The 19912-nt window shown below is 34.6% G+C and overlaps 1 protein-coding gene across 1 annotated transcript in view; it reads left to right on the forward strand.

Moving 5' to 3' along the window:
- The window catches only part of LOC129228007 (BAI1-associated protein 3-like), a 406019-nt gene that overhangs the window by 176577 nt on the left and 209530 nt on the right, over positions 1-19912 (forward strand). The window contains exons 9-11 of the mRNA XM_054862634.1: positions 983-1070; positions 12718-12924; positions 14758-14861. Coding sequence (XP_054718609.1) covers positions 983-1070; positions 12718-12924; positions 14758-14861 — 399 coding nt within the window. The remainder of the gene's footprint in view (positions 1-982; positions 1071-12717; positions 12925-14757; positions 14862-19912) is intronic.

Here is a 19912-nt window from a genome sequence, read left to right on the forward strand (position 1 = left end):
TTTTTACGCTGCGACAGTTTATTTGCGGAACGAGAATTATTAGTTAAATAAAATATTCATTTCGCAAATTTCGGCAGTGTCCTGAAACTATTCTGGTAACCCTAGCGAATTGTTCACTTGCGACGTCAGCAGCGAAAATGCAAACAACGGCTAAATGTCGGTCGTTTAAAGTTAATTTTTTTGGACAGAAAATAAGTCAAAATAAAGAAAAAAAATTTAATTTGCCCCATGTTTTGGATCACGCTCTTTCATTTTTTTTTCTTTTTTGAAAAATGGGATCTGTAATAGTGTAACAATCTGAAATTTTAATTGAGGGTATATACTGCACGTAGGTGAACGGGAGAAGTTGAAGGTATATAGCGTGCATTTTTATCCGTAATATATTTCAAGTAAACACAGTGTTTTAAGAATTTTTTAAATTTTATCACATAAACTGTGTTTGTTATTAGTATTGTTATTTTATTGACTCGTTCATGTTTGCTGCAAATCCAAGTGATTAGTTATTACCACAGTAAATAGTTATGCTTTATCTCAAACAGTTTGAAACATTTGAAAACATCCATATTTTTCACAACCAGTAGTTTCATACATGTTTTAATTCAATTATTACATTTTCACTGTCTATTTTTAATCTTCACAGGGTGCCCTGCCAAGCACCTGGAGGTGTACACTGTACACCTCAGGACAAATTTAAAGTTCACTCAATGTCAAACAATCAAAAGAAAACATATCCGATGGTTAAACACTCTCCCTTGTTCGAAATGAACGCGGATATTTTAAAAACTTGCTGGGAAATTATTAAATTATTTCCCTTTATCCAAATGAGTAAAAAGTTTTTCTTTTTTTAAACACATTTTACAAGTAAAGTAATATTTTAAGAGAGAGACATTTTTCTTTTAACAAATGAAGCTTGATTTTTGTTGCTATTTAATTGCCGGCAAATGTGTGCTTCATATTTATGCATCATATGTTTCCCTTGTAGGTATTTCAAACAAATCGCGCAGTCCGCCCGAACAAGCACAGGTGAAAATATTGATGATTTCTTGGGGTGTGTTAACATTCGATTAGAGGTAAGTTACTATTCGTGTAACATTTAGTATTGAAAATAATGCCTTAAACTTAAATATTGATTCGAAGTTATATTACTAATTTCAAGTATTTATATCACTCATTTTAAGCTGTCTGATTACTTTTAAAACGCGGTTTTCGACAAAAATATCAATTTTTTAATTTTATACCAATTTTTCACACTTTTTTTTTTTATTTTAAGAATTGCGTTTGAACTTTCTCTCAACCTCTCATTTAGCACATGAGTGATAACTGATTTTCTGTAGCCAAATCAGATTTTTTTAAGCTAGAAGCTGCAATCTGCAAATCAAATCCTTAAAGGGTTTTTAATTTTACGGCTGAAATGGAATTTAGAAGGCAAGTAAAATGTTTAATTAATTTTTTTAACAATTACTATTTTCAGTATTTCGGCAGAAAATTTAATTAGAGCCATCTAGCGTAGAATGCTTAACGGCAGTTTAGCAGTCTCATAAAACAGTGAAATTAGTTTCATTCAACCTGATGAGTGGTTTTTTATGTTTTCTTTTTTATTTATTTATTTTTTTTAAGTGTTTAAATTATACTTGCGTAATTTCTCACATGCTTCGCAGAATAGTCTGCATTTAAAATCCTTACAGAGAAAAGTATTGTGTGACGGTTCTCCGGGAAAAGAAATTATTCTCACTGCATTCTGGAAAAAGTAAAGCATTTCAATAAAACAAAATTGTACACTGTAATCAGTTCTACTCTAGGATGGCTCGAAAAATCTATTTTTTTTTAAATTTATTTAGGAACGTTACCTCTCAAAAGTGTTAGTTTGATATCCTCAATTAGGAAAAAATAGTAAGAAAAAAATCTAATTTGACATCTTCAGTTCGCGCATAAGGCTGAAAGTTTGAAAAAATATTGTTAAAAATTGAAATTTTCAGGAAATAATAAAATTAGGTTTTTTGTATTTTTTCATAAAGTAGCAGAAACACATTCATAAAAAAAACATAAAACCTTTTATTGCTTTAACATAAGATCTTTAGTTCGCGCATACACCCTAGATTGGGCTGGAGGTTTTAACCCAATTTAAGGTGTATACGCAAACAAAAGATCTTATGTAAAAGCTATGAAATATGTTTTTAGGTTCAAAATACGCAATATACTGACAAGTTATGACTGTTGCGTTTTTTTCTTGTTGTAAAATAGCTTAGGGGTCTCTGTGACCCCTTTCAGTCTTTCTAGGTATAAAGATCAATATAGATACAGTACTATCAGGTGAATGACTAAATGAATAAATAAGCATTTATATAGTGTCATATAAGGGACTGTCAGAAAGTTTCATTAAGCTTCGTTATTATTCGAGTTATTGAATAACAAACTACGCGAAGTGCCACACATGCCCCTCTGTCTTTCTAGTGTTAAAGGAGAGGGGGGAGTTCGAAATGTCTCAGTGATTCTGAGAGTAAACCAACTTTTTCACTATTCCATCTACACTGTAAAAAAATTCCGAAACGTTACTGGTTATTTCCGTGGAACGTCTCGGGATTTCACACGTTTTCACCTATTTCCCCGTAAAAACAAGTATCTTCACGAAAAAGTTTTCTGAATCGCTACAAGTTGCACGCGTGCAGACTTTTCACTGTTGTGGAAAATATTTTTAGCGAACAGTTTAAAGATTGAATGAACGTGTTTATTAGGTGTATGGGCCGTAAAGATAGCTACAGCCTTGCAAGGCAGGAATTGTAGGCAAGAGAAATGCTTGGTTTCTTCTTGCATAGTTTTGGCCGTGGTCGCTCTGATTTTTATGGAGTTTCGGCAGAACAGGAAGGTTCTAATCAATAACTCTACACATAATTAATTTTTTCTAGAAGGTTCTAGAGATACGACTGGCTTCAACAGGGGAGATTTCGCACTTCTTCAGAAAGTTTCAAGGTTAATTTCAGAAAGGTTACTGACTTTTAGCGAAAAACGTTCCTGGTTTTTCCAAGATATGTTACTGAAAGGAATTGGGCACATCAGCTGCCTATTATTTTCCAGGAACGTTTCTGAATCGTTTTTACAGTGTAATTTCTTTCCTCCTTTTTATTCCAAACAAGAAACATACACATTTCAAACGATAATAAATTGATAAATATCAAATTTACAACACGACAGACGAGGGGAAAAAGTGTTCCCAAAAAACCTTATGCTAGGATTTTACTCTTATGAACTTTTTCAAATAATAATGAGCTGAAAAAAGGTGCTGAAACAAAGATTTTGCACTGTAAAAACGATTCAGAAACGCTGCTGGAAAATAATGGGCAGCTGATGTACCCAATTTTTTCCAGAAACATATCTTACCAAAATCAGGAATGTTTGCCGCTAAAGTTCAGTAACCTTCATGAAATTATCCTGGAATCTTTCTGAAAAATTCCGAAATCTTCCCGTTTAAAGCCTGTCCTGTCTCTGGAAAGTTAGTGTGAACTTAGATGAGCATATTATAATAGCTTGGCACCATCCTGCGTTTCCAGGAAAGCTCCAAACGCAGTAATGCAAACATGGCCAAAGCTAAGACAGAATTGCAAGTAAGTGCCTTTTACTCGCCTGCAATTCTTGCAAAGCTACGTACACCATAGACTTATTTGCGCCCTTTAGACGCCTTACCAATCTAGGCGGACCGCAATCGAGTTAAAGCTAATACACTTTACAAATACACTCAGTTAATCTTTAAACTGGGAGCTAAAAATATGTTTTACAACAGTGAGAAGTCTGCATTCCTGCGAATTGCAGTAATTCAGGAATCTTTTTGACAATGATACTTGATTTTTCCAGGAAGTGGATAAAAACCTATTAAACCTTGAAACGCTACACGGAAATACTCAGTAACGTTTCGGAATCTTTTTACAGTGTGTATGCAAGTTGTAAGTTTCATTTTTATAGTTTCCATATTTATTTGCAATATATATACTTAATTACTAAGCAATTCTGTTGCTTAATTAACTTATCTCAAAAAAATTTAACCATTAGTATGAATTACTTTCATTATACAGCTATTGATTTATTATTACTACGTTTTATAATAAACGTTCTCAATTTGGAAAAGTAAAGAAACATTCCCCACTTAATAAAATACTCCGCTTAATCGAATAATATTTCTTAGAACATATGGTATTCGATTACGCAGGGGCGACAGCATTTCTTGGTCTCAATATATCTGAGACATAATCAAAGTAAAATATTTTAAACTGTTAAGATTTCTGAAGCGAATTGCTATTTTATCGAATTATGAAAGTTTTTGAGTGTTACCATTAATTTGGCAACCCACTGTGCGTATTAGATTTTTTTTTTTTTTTTGGAAGAGATTCATATTTTGTTTGAAATCAGTTTCAAGTGAGACCTATGATTGAAATCATTTGCAATGTCAGCTAATTGAGAAAATATTGATCTTCTGCAAAAAAAAAAAAAAAAAAAAAAAAAATACGATTTTCCTTTTACGGGTAAGTAGGCTCATTTAGTTCAAGACGGAATTTCTAGGTTTTCAGTCAGCTAGCGGTTTCTGGCGTTTCAAAAATGCCAGCAATCGCATGATGCAGCCAGCTTTAAGAGTGTCAAATTCATTCTGTTCCTTTAATTTTTTGGACCAAAAATTAAAGAAAAACGGGGAATTTTATTTTTGGCTAAATAAATTCTATCTATGGGTTTAAAGGGGTAATTGTCGAATTTAATATTACAGTTCTGGTAAAAAAAATTGCATCATCCTCGCATTTTTACAACAATGAGATTATGTGAAAAGTTTTGGTCGACCGATTAACGATGAATGTATGTGACATTTTGCAAAACTTATGAAATAAATGTTTAACAGCAGGAATCCGATAATTGTTTACGTAGATCGGGGCTGTTTCCGGGCCAAGGCAAACTGCTAACCCCATGCTCATTTTTCCGTTTCTGAACCTGCGTGTGAGTTTAGAGAAAAAAAATTACTTAACCCCATGTCCATTTAAGTCTAATGGCAGGATAAAGGTTTTTAAATGGCTACTTACCAGTTTTGCCCTATGGCACGGAGCAAGAATCATCCGGGAAAATGACATTTGGAACTGAAGTAAGTGATCCCGGATAGTAGGAAGCAATTTCTCCTCCAAAATGCCAATATACGCCTGAGCGTTTACTGTTCTTTGCACAAAATGAAGCCCACCAACTCCTTGATCAGAAATACATCCCCAAATCATCTGGGATACGAGATGCTTGACTATGTGTTAAATGCAGTCGGGATGATATTCCTCTCCTTTGCGGCGCGGGTGATGCAGTTTTTTTTTTTTTTTTTTTTTTTTTTTTTTTTTTTTTTTTTACCATTACTGTAATAATAACATAAAAAACTGAGTGCGTTCTTTTCTTTCTAGCTTAGATTTAAAAACCGTACTGCATTTTATTTTATTATTATTTTTTTTAATTTCCCACTTTTCTTTCTTTTCTTTTTTTTCCAGCTTGTCTTTAGCTGACTTTGTAATATCATTACGCACAGTATTATTCTAGTTGAGTTCACTTTTTAAAATTAAATTAGGAATAACATAGTTCAGAAAGTGTAATTAAATGTTTTTTAAAAAACATTAAACATGTACGTTCTTTATCACAAAGCATCATTAATGACGGTATAAAAATAATACACATTACTCAGTCCTCTAATATAAGCGAGTTTTTTTAATTTTTCTCGAGCAAAGTGCAGTGTCGAAATATTTTAATGAAAGCCTATTTTTTTCTTGGGCATTTCATTTCCCCTGAATAAAACGCAAAATCTTAGCAACAACTTTGCATTTTATTAACATCTAAATTGGATTTTAAGTATTTCGCTCGCTGCAGTGTTATTTATTCCAAGCGGTTTTTTCCCTTTCATTTATGCAGCTAATGTTAGTTGTAGTTTTTTGTTTTGCCTTTGGACATGAAAGACCGTTTGAGTAGTTGATGTTGAAGTCTTCCTTTGTAAAAGATATATAAATGCAAATTTCTCTTCGAGTGTTTTTTTTTATGTTGGGCGACTGTCAGCTAAATGTAAGAGAAAATTTTCGAAAAACATTTATTACGTAAAAGTTAGTTTTACTCCTGGAATGTGTGAAATGTTCTTGTGTTTATTTGTTGAACTGTATTTGGTGTCGAAATTAATTACTTACTGTACAATATTTCAAACCATACGATATTTAAAACCATACAACAGTGTTATAAAGTAAAATTAACTAGGAGCATTTGAAAGAGCTTAATAAAGTTCCATCAACATGTTTCTGGCAAATTATTTGCTCTTCTGTCCCAGTATGAGGTCTTAAGGCCTGCCGAAATTTTAAAAAATCAACAAAATTGGCGAGTTTCGGTGAGAAATGGGAGACATCTTTCATACGCTTTGCAGATGGATATCCTATGGCATGCAGATGGCGAAATCGACGGTGAGAAATAAAGTATCTTCAAGTTTTCGCCAAGTCTTTAAATTCGGCGCTTTTCTCTAAACTTTGGCAGACTTTCAGACCTTTTACCTCGAGAACGAAGGAACGAGGGCAAATAACTTATGCAAAATACTTTTTGTGTAAAAAAATCTCAATATGCTGATTCGACTGCTACCTACTTCATTTTTTAACTTTTTTCAACGTAAGCGTGTGTCTGATCGTAACTTCCCTCCAGATACAAGGACGGGCTATTAATTTCCAGGACTGACGTAACTGTAAGAGAACGAAAAGCCGGAAGATGGCGCTAAAGGTTGCATATTGAAGAGCATGTTTTGCGCATGTGCAATGCAATCGGCGCCATTCTGTAGAAAGTAGTTCTCGTGGAAAGGCGCATTAAAACGTAGCTCTTTAAGTCCTGTTGTCAACATAATGCAAACTTTTTCAATTGTTCCAGCGTGCGTACGGACTGCGGCCGACCTGTGTGTGGATCATCATCGACGCTTTCGTACCCGTCCCAAAAGTGTTTAAACCATTTAAAAGTTCTTGAGCGCTATAACGCTCCCTCGCCATAAACTTGTTTCAACATTTTGTATGTTTCTGCAGTTGTCTTGCCCAATTCGAAACAAAATTTAATTCTTTGCTCCATTTGCACCTCGACGACAGGAATTGAGAGCTACGTTTTATTGCGTCCTTTCACGAGAGCCACTTACTTTAGAATGACGCCGATTGCACTGCACATGTGCAAGAAAACGTTCTTCAATATGCAATCATTAGCGCCATCTTCCGGCTCTTCGTTCTCCTACAGTTACGTCAGTCCTGGAAATTAATAGCCGGATCTTGTATATTTATACTAAGACGAATTTCAAATTCCTTAAATAAAAAGGTGAAATCCTATCTTTTAAACTATTACTTTGCCGTTATTTTGTTTTTACCAGTCGAATGTGAAAGTAGAAAATCAATGCAAATTTTTCTTTTCTTTCCAAAATACATTTTTATTTACTTGCAGTTAATGGTTTCTTTCTTGCTAACTCCAAAGAAATTCTTGCATCAAACCATCAAACTTTTAATATCTTAACTCTTTATCTGATTTTGAACATTTGTGCACATGGAAGTTTGCATTTAGGGCTAAAGGTTGCAAAAGTATAGGCTTTGCAGGTTAAATGAGACAAGCTGTACACGCTGTATGCATTGCAAAACGTCTAAATACAAAAGCCCAGTTCTTCTGTGGTAAAAAATATCATACGCCACAAGTTAAGGGTTAAATTAAAATACAATTTCGAAATATATGATATTAAAGTTATGTTAACAACTGTATTTCAACGCGTAGGAAACAAATTATTTTTATAGTTTTCCATATTTTTCAACTTAATTTTAAAGTTTTGTGACTGAAACTAATAATTTTCATGCAGTCAATATTATAATCTACATCAGTTATACGTGGCTTTTAATATATTCCCAGTTAATCATTTTTCTTTGAGCCTAAACATGCCGCTACCTTTGTGATTGCATTAGCTTTAGTAAATAGCAAATTAGCTCCAAATTAATTCAATAAAGCACCTAAACAAAAAGTGCATTCATTAATTAAAAAACCCATTAATTTTAAAAGGATTCACTCCAAAGTGACGTTAATGGACTTGGGCGCCGCCATTATGTCATTCTTAAATGTCTCCAGGTTTAATTAGAAGGCAAACTAAGTTCTTCAGTGACTAAAACATCTATTATTTTCTTTGAAGCCAATTATGCTTTTAAAGATATAGTACGCAGCAGAATAACGCTTAATTCTACTGGAGCGAAAGCATTTTAGCGGAGAAAATGAACTTCAGATTGTTTTTTCTAAGCATGCCCTTGAGATTAGTTTGGAAATTCACAAATTTTCTTCTTAATGATAAAAGTGTTACTCCTATGTTTTACATAACTGAATCTTAACATTTAATTTTTACAATTTGCTGTAATAAAAATAATCGCAATATTGCAATAAATGAGGGAAGAAAGAAATTTATAAAACTTTCCAACAAAAGGCGATTATTCTTTCATCCAGAATCTCTTTTATTTTGCATTGGAAAAAGCAACTCACTATTTTATTCAAGTTTCACCAGAGATATATAACTCTATCATTCTCAAATAAGTATCCTCATGAATTCCAACCATTGTTTGTGAGTTACCCTGTGTAGCCATGATACTTGGTTTTGCATTTATCACTTAGTTCTGTCTGTTAGGATGTGCATAATCATGGACAATATGTGCGAAGTGTTTTACTGATATATGCAAGTTACTCAGATAAATACTGAAGTTTTACTTTTATAGGACATTTTATCTCCTTCTTGTACTGACGACAGAAAAAACTTACTTTTATTGTCAAGGTGAGACAAATCCCTGGTGCCAAGACGCCCGGGTGACAAAAAAAGTATTAACAACAAGTTCTTTCTGAACAAGAATGTTTTAAAAGCCAGGATACCTTGAATATTCCTATAAACTCTGTTGGAAATTCCAAATAATATTATCAATAATTCACGTTTATTTTGATATATTTGGCATTAATTAAATCCCCATTTTCTTTTATCTTGCAAAGTCACAAATGCTAATTTCAATGTATATAACGTATTTCCCGATCGTAGACACGTGCATGCCTTACGTCATGAAATGACGAAATTCCTTATCCATTTGATTGGCCGCCGTTCTAACATCGGGAAATGCGCATTTTACATACAAATGACTCTGGCTGACTATATATGTTGCTTCTGTAGCTCAGTTGCTCTCTCTCTCTTATTTTTAAGGCGCCGTATTTTAGTTTCATAGTCAGCCAAGTCGGCTACTTGCCGTCATGCTCTCGATTAGTCATTTTATAACTGTAAACATTATCTGCAAACCTTAAGTTTAAATAATTGAAACTTCGATTGCTTAAATGATTCTTCATTTGTCATAATGCAAATTTACAAATAATGGTTTCATAGAAAAGAGAAAAGGAGCAGCTTCTAAGTGGTTTAGATTCTCTGGGAATATCAAGACTTTTCCGGAGTGTCACTGGTGCTCTGCTGGAGAGGTTTCACCTGAGCACATTCTATCTTGTTTGGGTTTTACGAAGGATGAGGTCCTTAGTGACCCATTGCTGTTCTTGGATTTTTTGCAGATATTTGGATTCATGGGGGTTGTTTAGCATTGCTAAACATGCCCGAGATAAGTCAAAAAAAAAAAAAAATAATAATGGTTTTGCCTGTTTTACTAAACTATATATGCTTCGAGAGAACTTACTTTGCAATATCATATTTCATATGTAAATAGCTCGCCCAGGATAACACTGTATCATATCACCAAGGAGGAAATAAATTCATAATTTCAAATACAGGTATTGTTTTCTGAAAAGGACTCCAGTTACACTTTGCAACTAAAATGCACTAATTAAATTAGTCATCGGTGCGATAACTTCATTGATAAAACCTCATCGCACAATAAACTCTGAGAAAAAAATTGTCAGCCGCATTTTATTTTCCTGTGTTTTAAGATTTTACGAATTTTGTCTGTCTCTGCTTATTATAAAAGAGATATGATCAAAAATATGTCTCCTACAGTATGAATGAAACCATTGTTGTTGTTTTGCCCACGGGTAATCTATATTAGACTAAAGGCGTTCCATACAACCTTGGCAATTTCAATGCAGTTATCCTCATAAAAGTCTGCCTGTGGATTATCTGTAATTTCTTAAAGGTTTCTTTGGATGGCCCACTGTAAAAAAATTTCGAAACAGTACTGATTATTTCCGTGTAACGTTTCGGGATTTCAATGGTTTTTATCCACTTCTTGGAAAAATGAAATATCTTCGTCACAAAGTTTCCAGAATTGCTACAAGTTGCACGAATGCAGATTTCTCACTAATGAAAAATATTTTTAGTTTCCAGTTTAAAGATTAACTGATCGCAATTTTTTATAAATTGCATCGGCTTCCGTACGATTACGGCCCGTCCAGACTAAATAAGCTTCCAAAGGGAGCTTATAAGTTCATGGACTGAGTAGCTTTCGAAGAGTTGCAGGAGAGTAGAATTCTTGATACTTTTTTGCAATTCTGTGTTAGCTTTGGGCATGTTTCCAATACTGATTTTTGAGCTTCTTTGATAAACCAGGAAGGGGCTCCAAGCTATTATATTATACCTGCTTAAGTTTACTCTAAAGTTCCAGAGACACGACTGGCTTTAAACGGGAATATTTCTGAATTTTTCAGAATTCCAGGACAATTTCAGGAAGGTTACTGAATTTTAGTGGATAACATTCCTGGCTTTTTCAAGACAAGTTACATGCTGATATTGGGTACATCAGCTGCCCATTATTTTCCAGGAACATTTTTGAATCGTTTTTACAGAGCAGGGCAGGAAAAATGTGTGCCGGATTTAGTTCGCACTCCATACAACTTCTACTGTCATCATATTTAGATCATATTACTAAGTGGGCAGATAAATGGGGTATGGCAGTTAATGTAGGGAAATGTCAAGTGCTACACTTAGGTCATGGAAATAAGCGTATGAGATATCGTTTACAGGGTTCAGTCATAAATCAAGCAGAAAATGTTATGGATCTGGGTGTCTTTATAAATCAGGACTTCAAGTTTAGTCAACAGTGCAGTATTGCTAGTAACAAAGACAACAAAATGCTTGGGTTCATCAATAGATCTATTTCAAACAAATCTAAGAAAGTTCTTCTGCCTTTATATAGGAGCTTAGTAAGACCTCATTTGGAGTATGCTGTTCAGTTTTGGTCGCCTTATCTGAAGAAAGATATTTTTGTATTGGAAAGGGTTCAAAGAAGGGTAACTAAATTAGTAAGGGGACTCTCAGATTTAGATTATGATACCAGACTTAATAGGCTTAACATGTATAGCCTGGATCAAAGGAGAGTCAGAGGGGACATGATTCAGTTATTTAAATTTATGAAAATGAAAGATGTAAATGGATTAAATTTTTGCGGGGAAAGCAGGACAAGGGGTCATTGTTTTAAGCTATTTAAATCTCAGGCTAAGTTGGAAATCAGGAAAAACTACTACTTTAGCAGGGTCGTGGGCACTTGGAATAGCTTACCGGAAGAGGCGGTAATGAGCAAGGGAGTGGATAGCTTTAAGAGGGCCATTGATCTTCATTGGGGACTAATTAATTGACTAGGACCAGCCTAGCTGGGCCCAGAGCCTGTTGCTGGTCGTCACATTTGTATTTGTATTTGTATTTGTATTTGTATATGCATTTCTTATACCATCCTTCTGGATTTTCCATTTAGAGCCATTCCACGAAAAAGGCAACTGCCTGTCCCGCACGTGACGGTTCATATATTTCATTAAAAAGTGATAATTTTAAAGGGAAATGACGAAATTTTTTGCTTAAAATATCATAAATACGTTTGTAATTTGTTAAGCAGAAAAAACATCTTCATTAATGTTCTAAAGTATTATTTTTAAATACTATATGAGACTCATGTGCGGGACAAAATGACCGTTCTGCGTGGAATTTCACTGCAGTGTTCCGTTCTCAGTCTAGTTAGGGTCTTTGCAATGATTCTATTGTTAGTTAATTCGTAGAGTACTTAATTAATCGGGGGAGCTTGTAACCTTTATAGGACGAGTAGGTTAGTTCAAAAATACATGTAAAAAAAAGTTACTCCTATATAAGAAGATACCCCTCAATATTTTTAGACTTGTGGATAGTAATATCCTGGAAGAATTTTAGCTTCGTATTTCAACTGAAAGAGGGTGCTCAACCCCCTCCCCCGAACTTAATTGGTATGGGGAGTGCTGTATAAAAAGTACATTGAACTGTAAAAATAATGCCACATAATATAATATACACTAGTAATATGCTTATACATTGCAATAATATAATTATTTACAAAAACATAGCCGGGGAAAATAAATGTTTCTAAATTTGTGACATTTTCTATGCTACTGCTAATGTTAAATTAAGGGATCATTGAGCACCTTCTTAAAATTTGAGTAAAAAGCTAAAACTTTTACAGCATAAGGCTATTAGTAAATCTAGAAAAAATAGGGGGTCCTGGACTCTAGCTGAAAAACCTTTTCTTGACCCACCCTAAGGACCAGTCTCCAAGTAGCGGATAGGGAATAAATACCTCCATCTGTTATCCTTTCGGTGGAAGAAGGGAAATAAAATACCTCAAGCGGACCACTTTCCAAGGATTGTCCATCTGTAAAACCAATTATCAGCGTAAATAAAGAATCGTGTGTATTTGCAATTTGCACTTAATTTTTGATCTGATTTTATTTGCATCTAAATTTATTTTCCAGGATGTTCCTTCTGCGGGACTTGACTGCTGGTTCTCCTTGGAAGGGCGAACGGAACGCTCCAGTGTCCAAGGGAAGATCAGGCTCAAGTTGTCTCTGAGCACGCGGGAGGACGAAGATGCCGACGCTGAGGACGACAACTGGAAGGAAGTTGTCGAACACCAAGAGCTGCTTTGGGTCTTCATACAGCACGAACTGAAGCAGCAGCTCGTGAGTATTGCTCTCCCGCAACCGAGTGTTATTTTGAATGGTATTAACAATAAGAATCTGAGAATGTCAACCTAAGACAAGACATTTCTTAACTAAAAAGCCTTTTTTTGTCTTAGCTGTTCAGTTCCTACTAATAGACATAAAGAGCCTATATTCAGTAAAATACCGCCATTAGCCAGGTCTAAAGCAGAAATACAGGAAATACACCGCCAGCTCAGTCATTTCCAGCCGAGGACTGCAGTTTCGTGCTTATTAGTACTCATCAGCCCGGCTTAGGAAAGTGACTTCTGCTTTAGCCCTGGCTAATGGCGGTATTTTACTGAATATACCATGCCTTGCCTTCAATCTTCGAGTTGAACCGAACCATTGCTTCGATCTCTCGTCTGGTCCGTGCTAGTTCTATATTAGCTACCAGTTTGTTTGGCACTCTTGGCTTCCTTAAGAGGTTTTCCATCTCCAGCTCAGTCACTTTCTTATGCCGGGCTGATGAGTGCTAATAAGCACGAAACTGCAGTCCTCGGCTGGAAACGACTGAACTGGCGGTGTTTTTCATATATAAAAAACCTAGTCATTAGGGTAGCGGACTCGGAATATTCAAGTGCGTGGTTTGATTCCGGAGTTGACATAAAAACCACGTAGTACATGTAGGCTAAGTAGTTACTATATCTGGAGACTGCTGAACCTTCTCCTTCAGGTTTGTGCCTAAATTCTGGAGTTGAAAATAGCTAAGAGCGCCATCTCTTGATAGCTAACTTAATTATCTACGTGCTGCGCTAGGATTAATGACTGTAACCTGTTAGGTGTTTTATAACATTAAAGATTAGAGGCAAGTGCTCCACGTTTGAGTTAATTAATAAATTCAGTTTCTATTTTTTTTTTAAGTACGGAAATCTATATCCTTATGAGGATGTAAGAAGAAGTATGACGTCCCGACATCACATGTTTTGCTCGAAATAAAAACCTTCAATATACTTCACTAATACAGCATGACAAGTGAAGAAGTAAGAAGAGGGAGGGAGGGGGGATAAAGCAAAGTGTGGCAAAAGGGAAAAGATGGTACGTTGAAGAAAAGTTTGATCATTTATAGACAGGTCCTAAGCAGTATTTGCAACTTAAAAGCAGTGTTCGGTACTTCCTCCAAAAAAAAAAAAAAAAGCTACCTCGTTGAAAGTTTAATTTTTAATTGTTGTTTTGTAATGGCAACAGTAGTAAAAACAGATTGTCTTTCTTCTTGCAAAAAGTGTTGTTGCATCTAATGAAGTAGTGGCTTCATACGTTGTTTTATTTGAAGCAGTGGCTTCATATGTATTATTAGGAGTTAATTAGGAGTAGTGGCTCTAACTAATAAAGTGTGTTGATTTAACTTTTACACAGTTCACATTGTGTTTTGTGAGTATGTTCGTTTCGAACCAGAACGTAACAAGCAGTATTTGAAAAACAAACTATTTTATAGAAAAAAAAGCTACTTATGTCATGGCCAGGGCTGGAGAGCCGGAGGGAAGATTTCTGGCTCCGACTCCGACTCCTGAAATTTTAGAACCGTCGACTCCGACTCCTTTGCCCCAAAATCAGTCAGACTACGACTCCACAAGCACTGGCAGAGTTGCGAACTTTAAGGGAAAATGACGGACACCGACTCAGAGCTCTTGGAACTTTTAGCCTTCTACTCCTAACTCCGACTTCTTTGCCCCAAAATCAGTCCGACTCCAACTCCTGGTCATGTCACAAGTTTCTTACATGATTTTTATTTTCTGATGATTAGTTACACATTTTTAGTCTTTGATAATTATTTGCTTTTCTGAATAACATTTCATGTTACTTTTCCAAATATAGTTCCCGAGTTACGAGTGGGCGGGAGATCTTCCACAACCGGCATTGACCATTTTGCACCAGCATGCAATTCAGGGTGATATCACAGAGCTTCAGCAGACACTCTGGTAATGTACACGTTTACTTTCTTCCAATGTATTTGAATTTGTTGTGTGCCTCTAAAATAGTTTGTTTGTTTCTTTTCCTCTAAGTTTTTATGTACTTACTCTCAGATCATAGGGCTTGTTAATGTCTGACCTTCAATCCTGATGGACCTTCAATCCGGGACTAAAAATATTCTAGCATTTCAATATTCAGTATTCTATGATTTTGCTTAAAATAGCTGATCGTGTAACTAAGTCCACGCAGTACTGCAGCCAGAATATAATTTCTGAAGGGGGTTTTAAAAAGTTCTTATATGTATATATACACTACTGTATTGTTATCGGTAATAATGTCGAAAACAATGCCTGTTGAGTAGGTTTTGACCTCCATATCTACGCCACTGCCTCTAGAGCCTGTGACTTCTTGTAACCTTTTCAGTATAAAATCTAGAAGGCTTTTTAATGTTGTATATCAAACACTTCATTGTAAGAACGATTCAGAAACGTTCGTGGAAAATAATGGGCCTGAAATTATCCTGGAAGTTTCCTGAAGTATTCAGAAATCTTAAAACCAGTCGTGTCTCTGGAACTAGAGTGAACTTAAGTAGGTATAATGTAATTGCTCGGCGCCTTTCTGATTGATCAAGAAATTTCAGAAAGCAGTATTGCAATCATGGCAAAGCTAAGATAGAATTCCAAGCAAGTTTCAAGAATTGTTCTCGCATGCAATTCTTGCAAAGTTACGTAGTCCATAGACCTTTTTGCGCCCTTTGAGAGCCTTATTAGTCTACACGAGCCGCAATCGAACTGAAGCGGATACATTTTAATTCGCTCAGTTAATCTTTAAACTGGGAGCTAAACATATTTTTCACGACAGAGAGAAGTCTGCATTTGTGCGACTTGTGGCAATTCAGGATACTTTTTGACAATGATACTTGATTTTTCCAGGAAGGGAATAAAGACCTGCGAAATCACGAAACGTTACACGGAAATAGTTACGTTTCGGAATTTTTTTTTTTAACAGTATTGTTTAGGTTTTTCAAGAATCAGAAGCAGTTGCATTCTATTTATGGGTGATTCTCCAAAAACCTGAAAATTTCCCATCACATTTTTTTTAAATAAAAATACTGGAAAAAATTATAAAAACCTGAAAAAAATTATTCCTACACTTTATCAGGAACTAATTAAGAGAAAAATAGAGGGAACTCACTTAAACGATGTTACACTCTCAAAATAGGGGGTCAAATTTTCATACAGCAAAAGACTGACAAGCAGCACCAAGAGAGTTACAAAATAAATTTCTTCAAGAGATGTAACTATGGTAATAAAGAAATAACTGAAGCCTAAATGAAAAAGTATGGTTATTAAATGACAAAACAAAATTTATGTAAAACCTCCCTTAACGGACACCCAAAATTTCTTCTAGTACAAGTCCCACATAGGTTTTCTTTATTATTCACTCTAAATAGCTTACACTTCACGTAACGGACATAGATTTCAACGGAAAAAAAATCGATTGCTACAGAAAACGCTTTTTTAAGTTTGTCATACACATTATGATAAAATTTACAAAAAGAAAATTCACCTTCTCATTACCAGTGAATTGTTTTATAGTTCAGGAAATACGAACATAAAACAAAAAAAAAAGGAATCAGCAATATTAATAACATAAATTTAATATTAATTTAAAACAACTACGAAATTTATAGCAACTTCACTAATCTATTCGAGCAACATTTTGATAAACAAATGTCTAACCAATAAATCTCTTTTGGGACGATTCGTCTGAAAAACAACAAAAAAATATTAAGTAAATAGAATTATTTACTGATATGGCACAAGATGTTTTTATTGTCAGGTACTTAGATATAAGAAAAAATTCAAAAAAATAATAATAATAAATTAAGAACATTCTTAGCTGTACCCAAATTGGTTTAGGTAATATCCTGAAAATTATCTAAAATCTTTTTAGCATTACGAGACGTTTTTTTTTTTTCCTCAAATTAATTGCAAAGCAACGGCTGGAGCAATTAAACGAAATTTGACATACAAAGTGAAATGATAATGATGATCATAAATATGTAATAAAATAAAGGGGAGTTCTTCTAGAAACTTGTTGATGCGTATTTTACAATGTAGACGACCCCTTAACCACAGTCAAATACCTTCTGTTTAGACTGCATTGTTTCTGAAATAATAACACCTTTCATTCACACATGCCTCTAGTGTCAATTGTCTTTGAATATGAACTAGAGTTTTGTTTTTTTCCCTATGACTGTACAAAGATTTATGTACAGGGTGTCCTGAAATAAGCTGAGGTTTTTGACAATTTCATAACAGGAAAATGGTAAAAAAAAAAAAAAAAAAACCCCACAATTTTGCAGAACATTCATGTGACAGGGCATACATGTAACTATTCCCTCTCAGAGGTACTGATTTTAGTTTTAAAATCCTCTAATAGATGGCGCTGCAGGTGGGATATCTATTAATCATAGAAAATTAACTGCAAATCACATATCATGCTTTTGATATTTTAAATTAAAAAAAATAATCTGCAATTTATTCAAAATGTCCACCATCTGCTACAATTACACGCCGCACATAGGAGTATTTGGCTAGTAAAACCGGACAAAAACCAAAATCCACAAGTTTGACGAAAATGGTTTTAAACCTACTTTACTTCAAGTCAGATAATTGTTCTATCAAAGGGCAGCAGTAAAAATCTCATCTGTTGCATTTCTGTTGGTGTACGATAGTCGGAACTTAGAAATTGTTGGAACCTCTCGCTTTTGCTTTCGACGCTTTTCATGCTAAGTCTCCGCTTTCTTGTTACTGTATATGAATGCGATGGAATTTAGTAAAACAAACTTTTGAATATGGAAAAGGGAGGTATGTAGCTCCATCTAAAATCCTGCTTCGTCGAATTATTTAAACATTTGTCATTTTCTTACTCTGTGAAATTAAGTCAAAATTGAGTGTTTATTTTTCACTAAAATTTTTAGAAATTTTGTTTGAAAGATTTTGTTTACTTTCCGGGCCGGGAGAGTCGAGCTGTACTTTTGCTATGGGCATAAAATATAGACTGTCTGCTATGATATTCTGTAAAAACATCTTCCGCCTATTTCCGCCATTTTGTTTTTTAGGAGTTTAAAGTTGGTGATTAAAAAAGGATTAACTATTTGAAGTTCGGAGATTTTTCTTATTTCTTTATAAATTCTTCTGAAACTGTCAAGTCTTTTACTAGAATGGGATTATATGATGTTATGAAAGAATTCAAAGCCATGATACTGGATAAAAAATTTACATTGTCAGAAGGAAAACTTGAAGAATTGGGGAAATGGACAGATCATATTGAGTCGTGCTTTGACGTATTTTTAAACCGAGTTTAATTGTAAAGAGGTATCTGAATTCTTTACTGATGATCGTTTCGTGAAAAATAAAGAACAATGGCTAAGATATTTCATTACTGGTAGACAAAAGCTGCGAAATTAGCAGAAACCATCGAAGTCCTTTCAAGAACTAAATTGTAAAACTAAAGAACTACAAAATCAAGTACCTCTTGAAGAGATGACAAGTGTAGTTGGTATAAAAACAGTGATAAATCCAAAATCATAAATTAACTAAATTCTTTACCAACCGGGATCAACCAAACTTCGAAAAAAACTATTATTTCCTCTACAATAATCTAACTGTTGTTATAAAACAGACACCTCAAGAGGCTCTCGCAATCTTTGCAGACAGAGGCTTCCCTAAAGGGAAGAAATTAAAATGATAGCAAAAGCGATTGCCCCTAGATGTTCAATTGCAGAAAGTGTTTAAAAGGAATGTTACCCGGATGAAGACCCAGTATGAGTAACAGATACCGTCTCTGAAATTCAACTTCACGTACTGCTTGACCATGATGGGTTCCGACTGTAAAAACATAATAGTACAGGGGGGAGGGAGAAACGTCTTCAGAGGGAAAAAAGCAAACTATGGTACTGATATAAAAAAGGGCTGTGATGAGTACCAGCAGACACAGTATAAACAAAAATTTTTAAAACATTACCGAAAACGATGCAAATATTAAACAGAGATCCCACTACTAATTGTAATTATTGATAGTGAAGGAAACAAAATTACAAAATACTGTTCTTTCCTCTGTTGGATTTTGTCGACCCATACGAGTATGGTTATCATCCTATGCCTGGTATATATCAATTTTTGATACCAGGTGCTGAAGTTTACCTATCAAGCAATCCAACCAATTGCTCAGTTTTTAGAGAAGGCAGCTGTAACCCGCAATAAGTCCGCGCAGCATCATTGAATACATTTTTCATGATAATTTTCATGAGTGTATTGTAACAGATGCAGCTAAACAGACACTTAGGAAATTCTAAACCGTACTAAAGAAATGGCAGTAGAGTCAGGCAGCTCTGAAGAACAAAGTCGTTTTCGATAGAAAGAGTAAATAAATATGATGATCGTAAGATGTAAGCACGCAGTAATAAATACTAGATGAGCAACCATTTATTTGCAATAAGTCTATAGATGAGAAAAAAAGATAATAATTTTCTAAGAAGTATCTTTTTTCCTTTGAATAAACATGTTATTTTGATCGTGTAGCAAGTTTCAATGTATTATATGACAAAAAATCGCATCAAATAATTTTGTCCGGTTTTTTGATACAAATACTCCTATGTGCGCCGTCTAAATAAATGGTTTTCAAAAGCTTTTAACAGCATAACATGACCCGTCGGAATAGTTACGAAACATTTCTTTCATGTAACCTGCCATACAATTTTCATCACTGAGTTTCTGGTTGTAATTTAAATGCTCTGCAATTACGCAGTTTATCTGCTAAATCTCCGACAGCTTGAGAAACTTGATCAAATCATTAGTGACCATAAAAAAATTTACATAGAGAGGCTCCATGGTAAAAAGGAGATGAAATTGAAGCCGAAATTATGGGATACAGTGGTGCAATGATGAGCGGGGTTATGATAACATGATAGCTTCGCGAGAATAGTTTCCACCAATCTCGCAAAGAGACCGAATAAAGTAGCTGGCGGATTGGTTTGCATTTTAATTCATGT

This window comes from Uloborus diversus, chromosome 8 (genome assembly GCF_026930045.1).
Source record: "Uloborus diversus isolate 005 chromosome 8, Udiv.v.3.1, whole genome shotgun sequence".
Classification (NCBI taxonomy): domain Eukaryota; kingdom Metazoa; phylum Arthropoda; class Arachnida; order Araneae; family Uloboridae; genus Uloborus; species Uloborus diversus.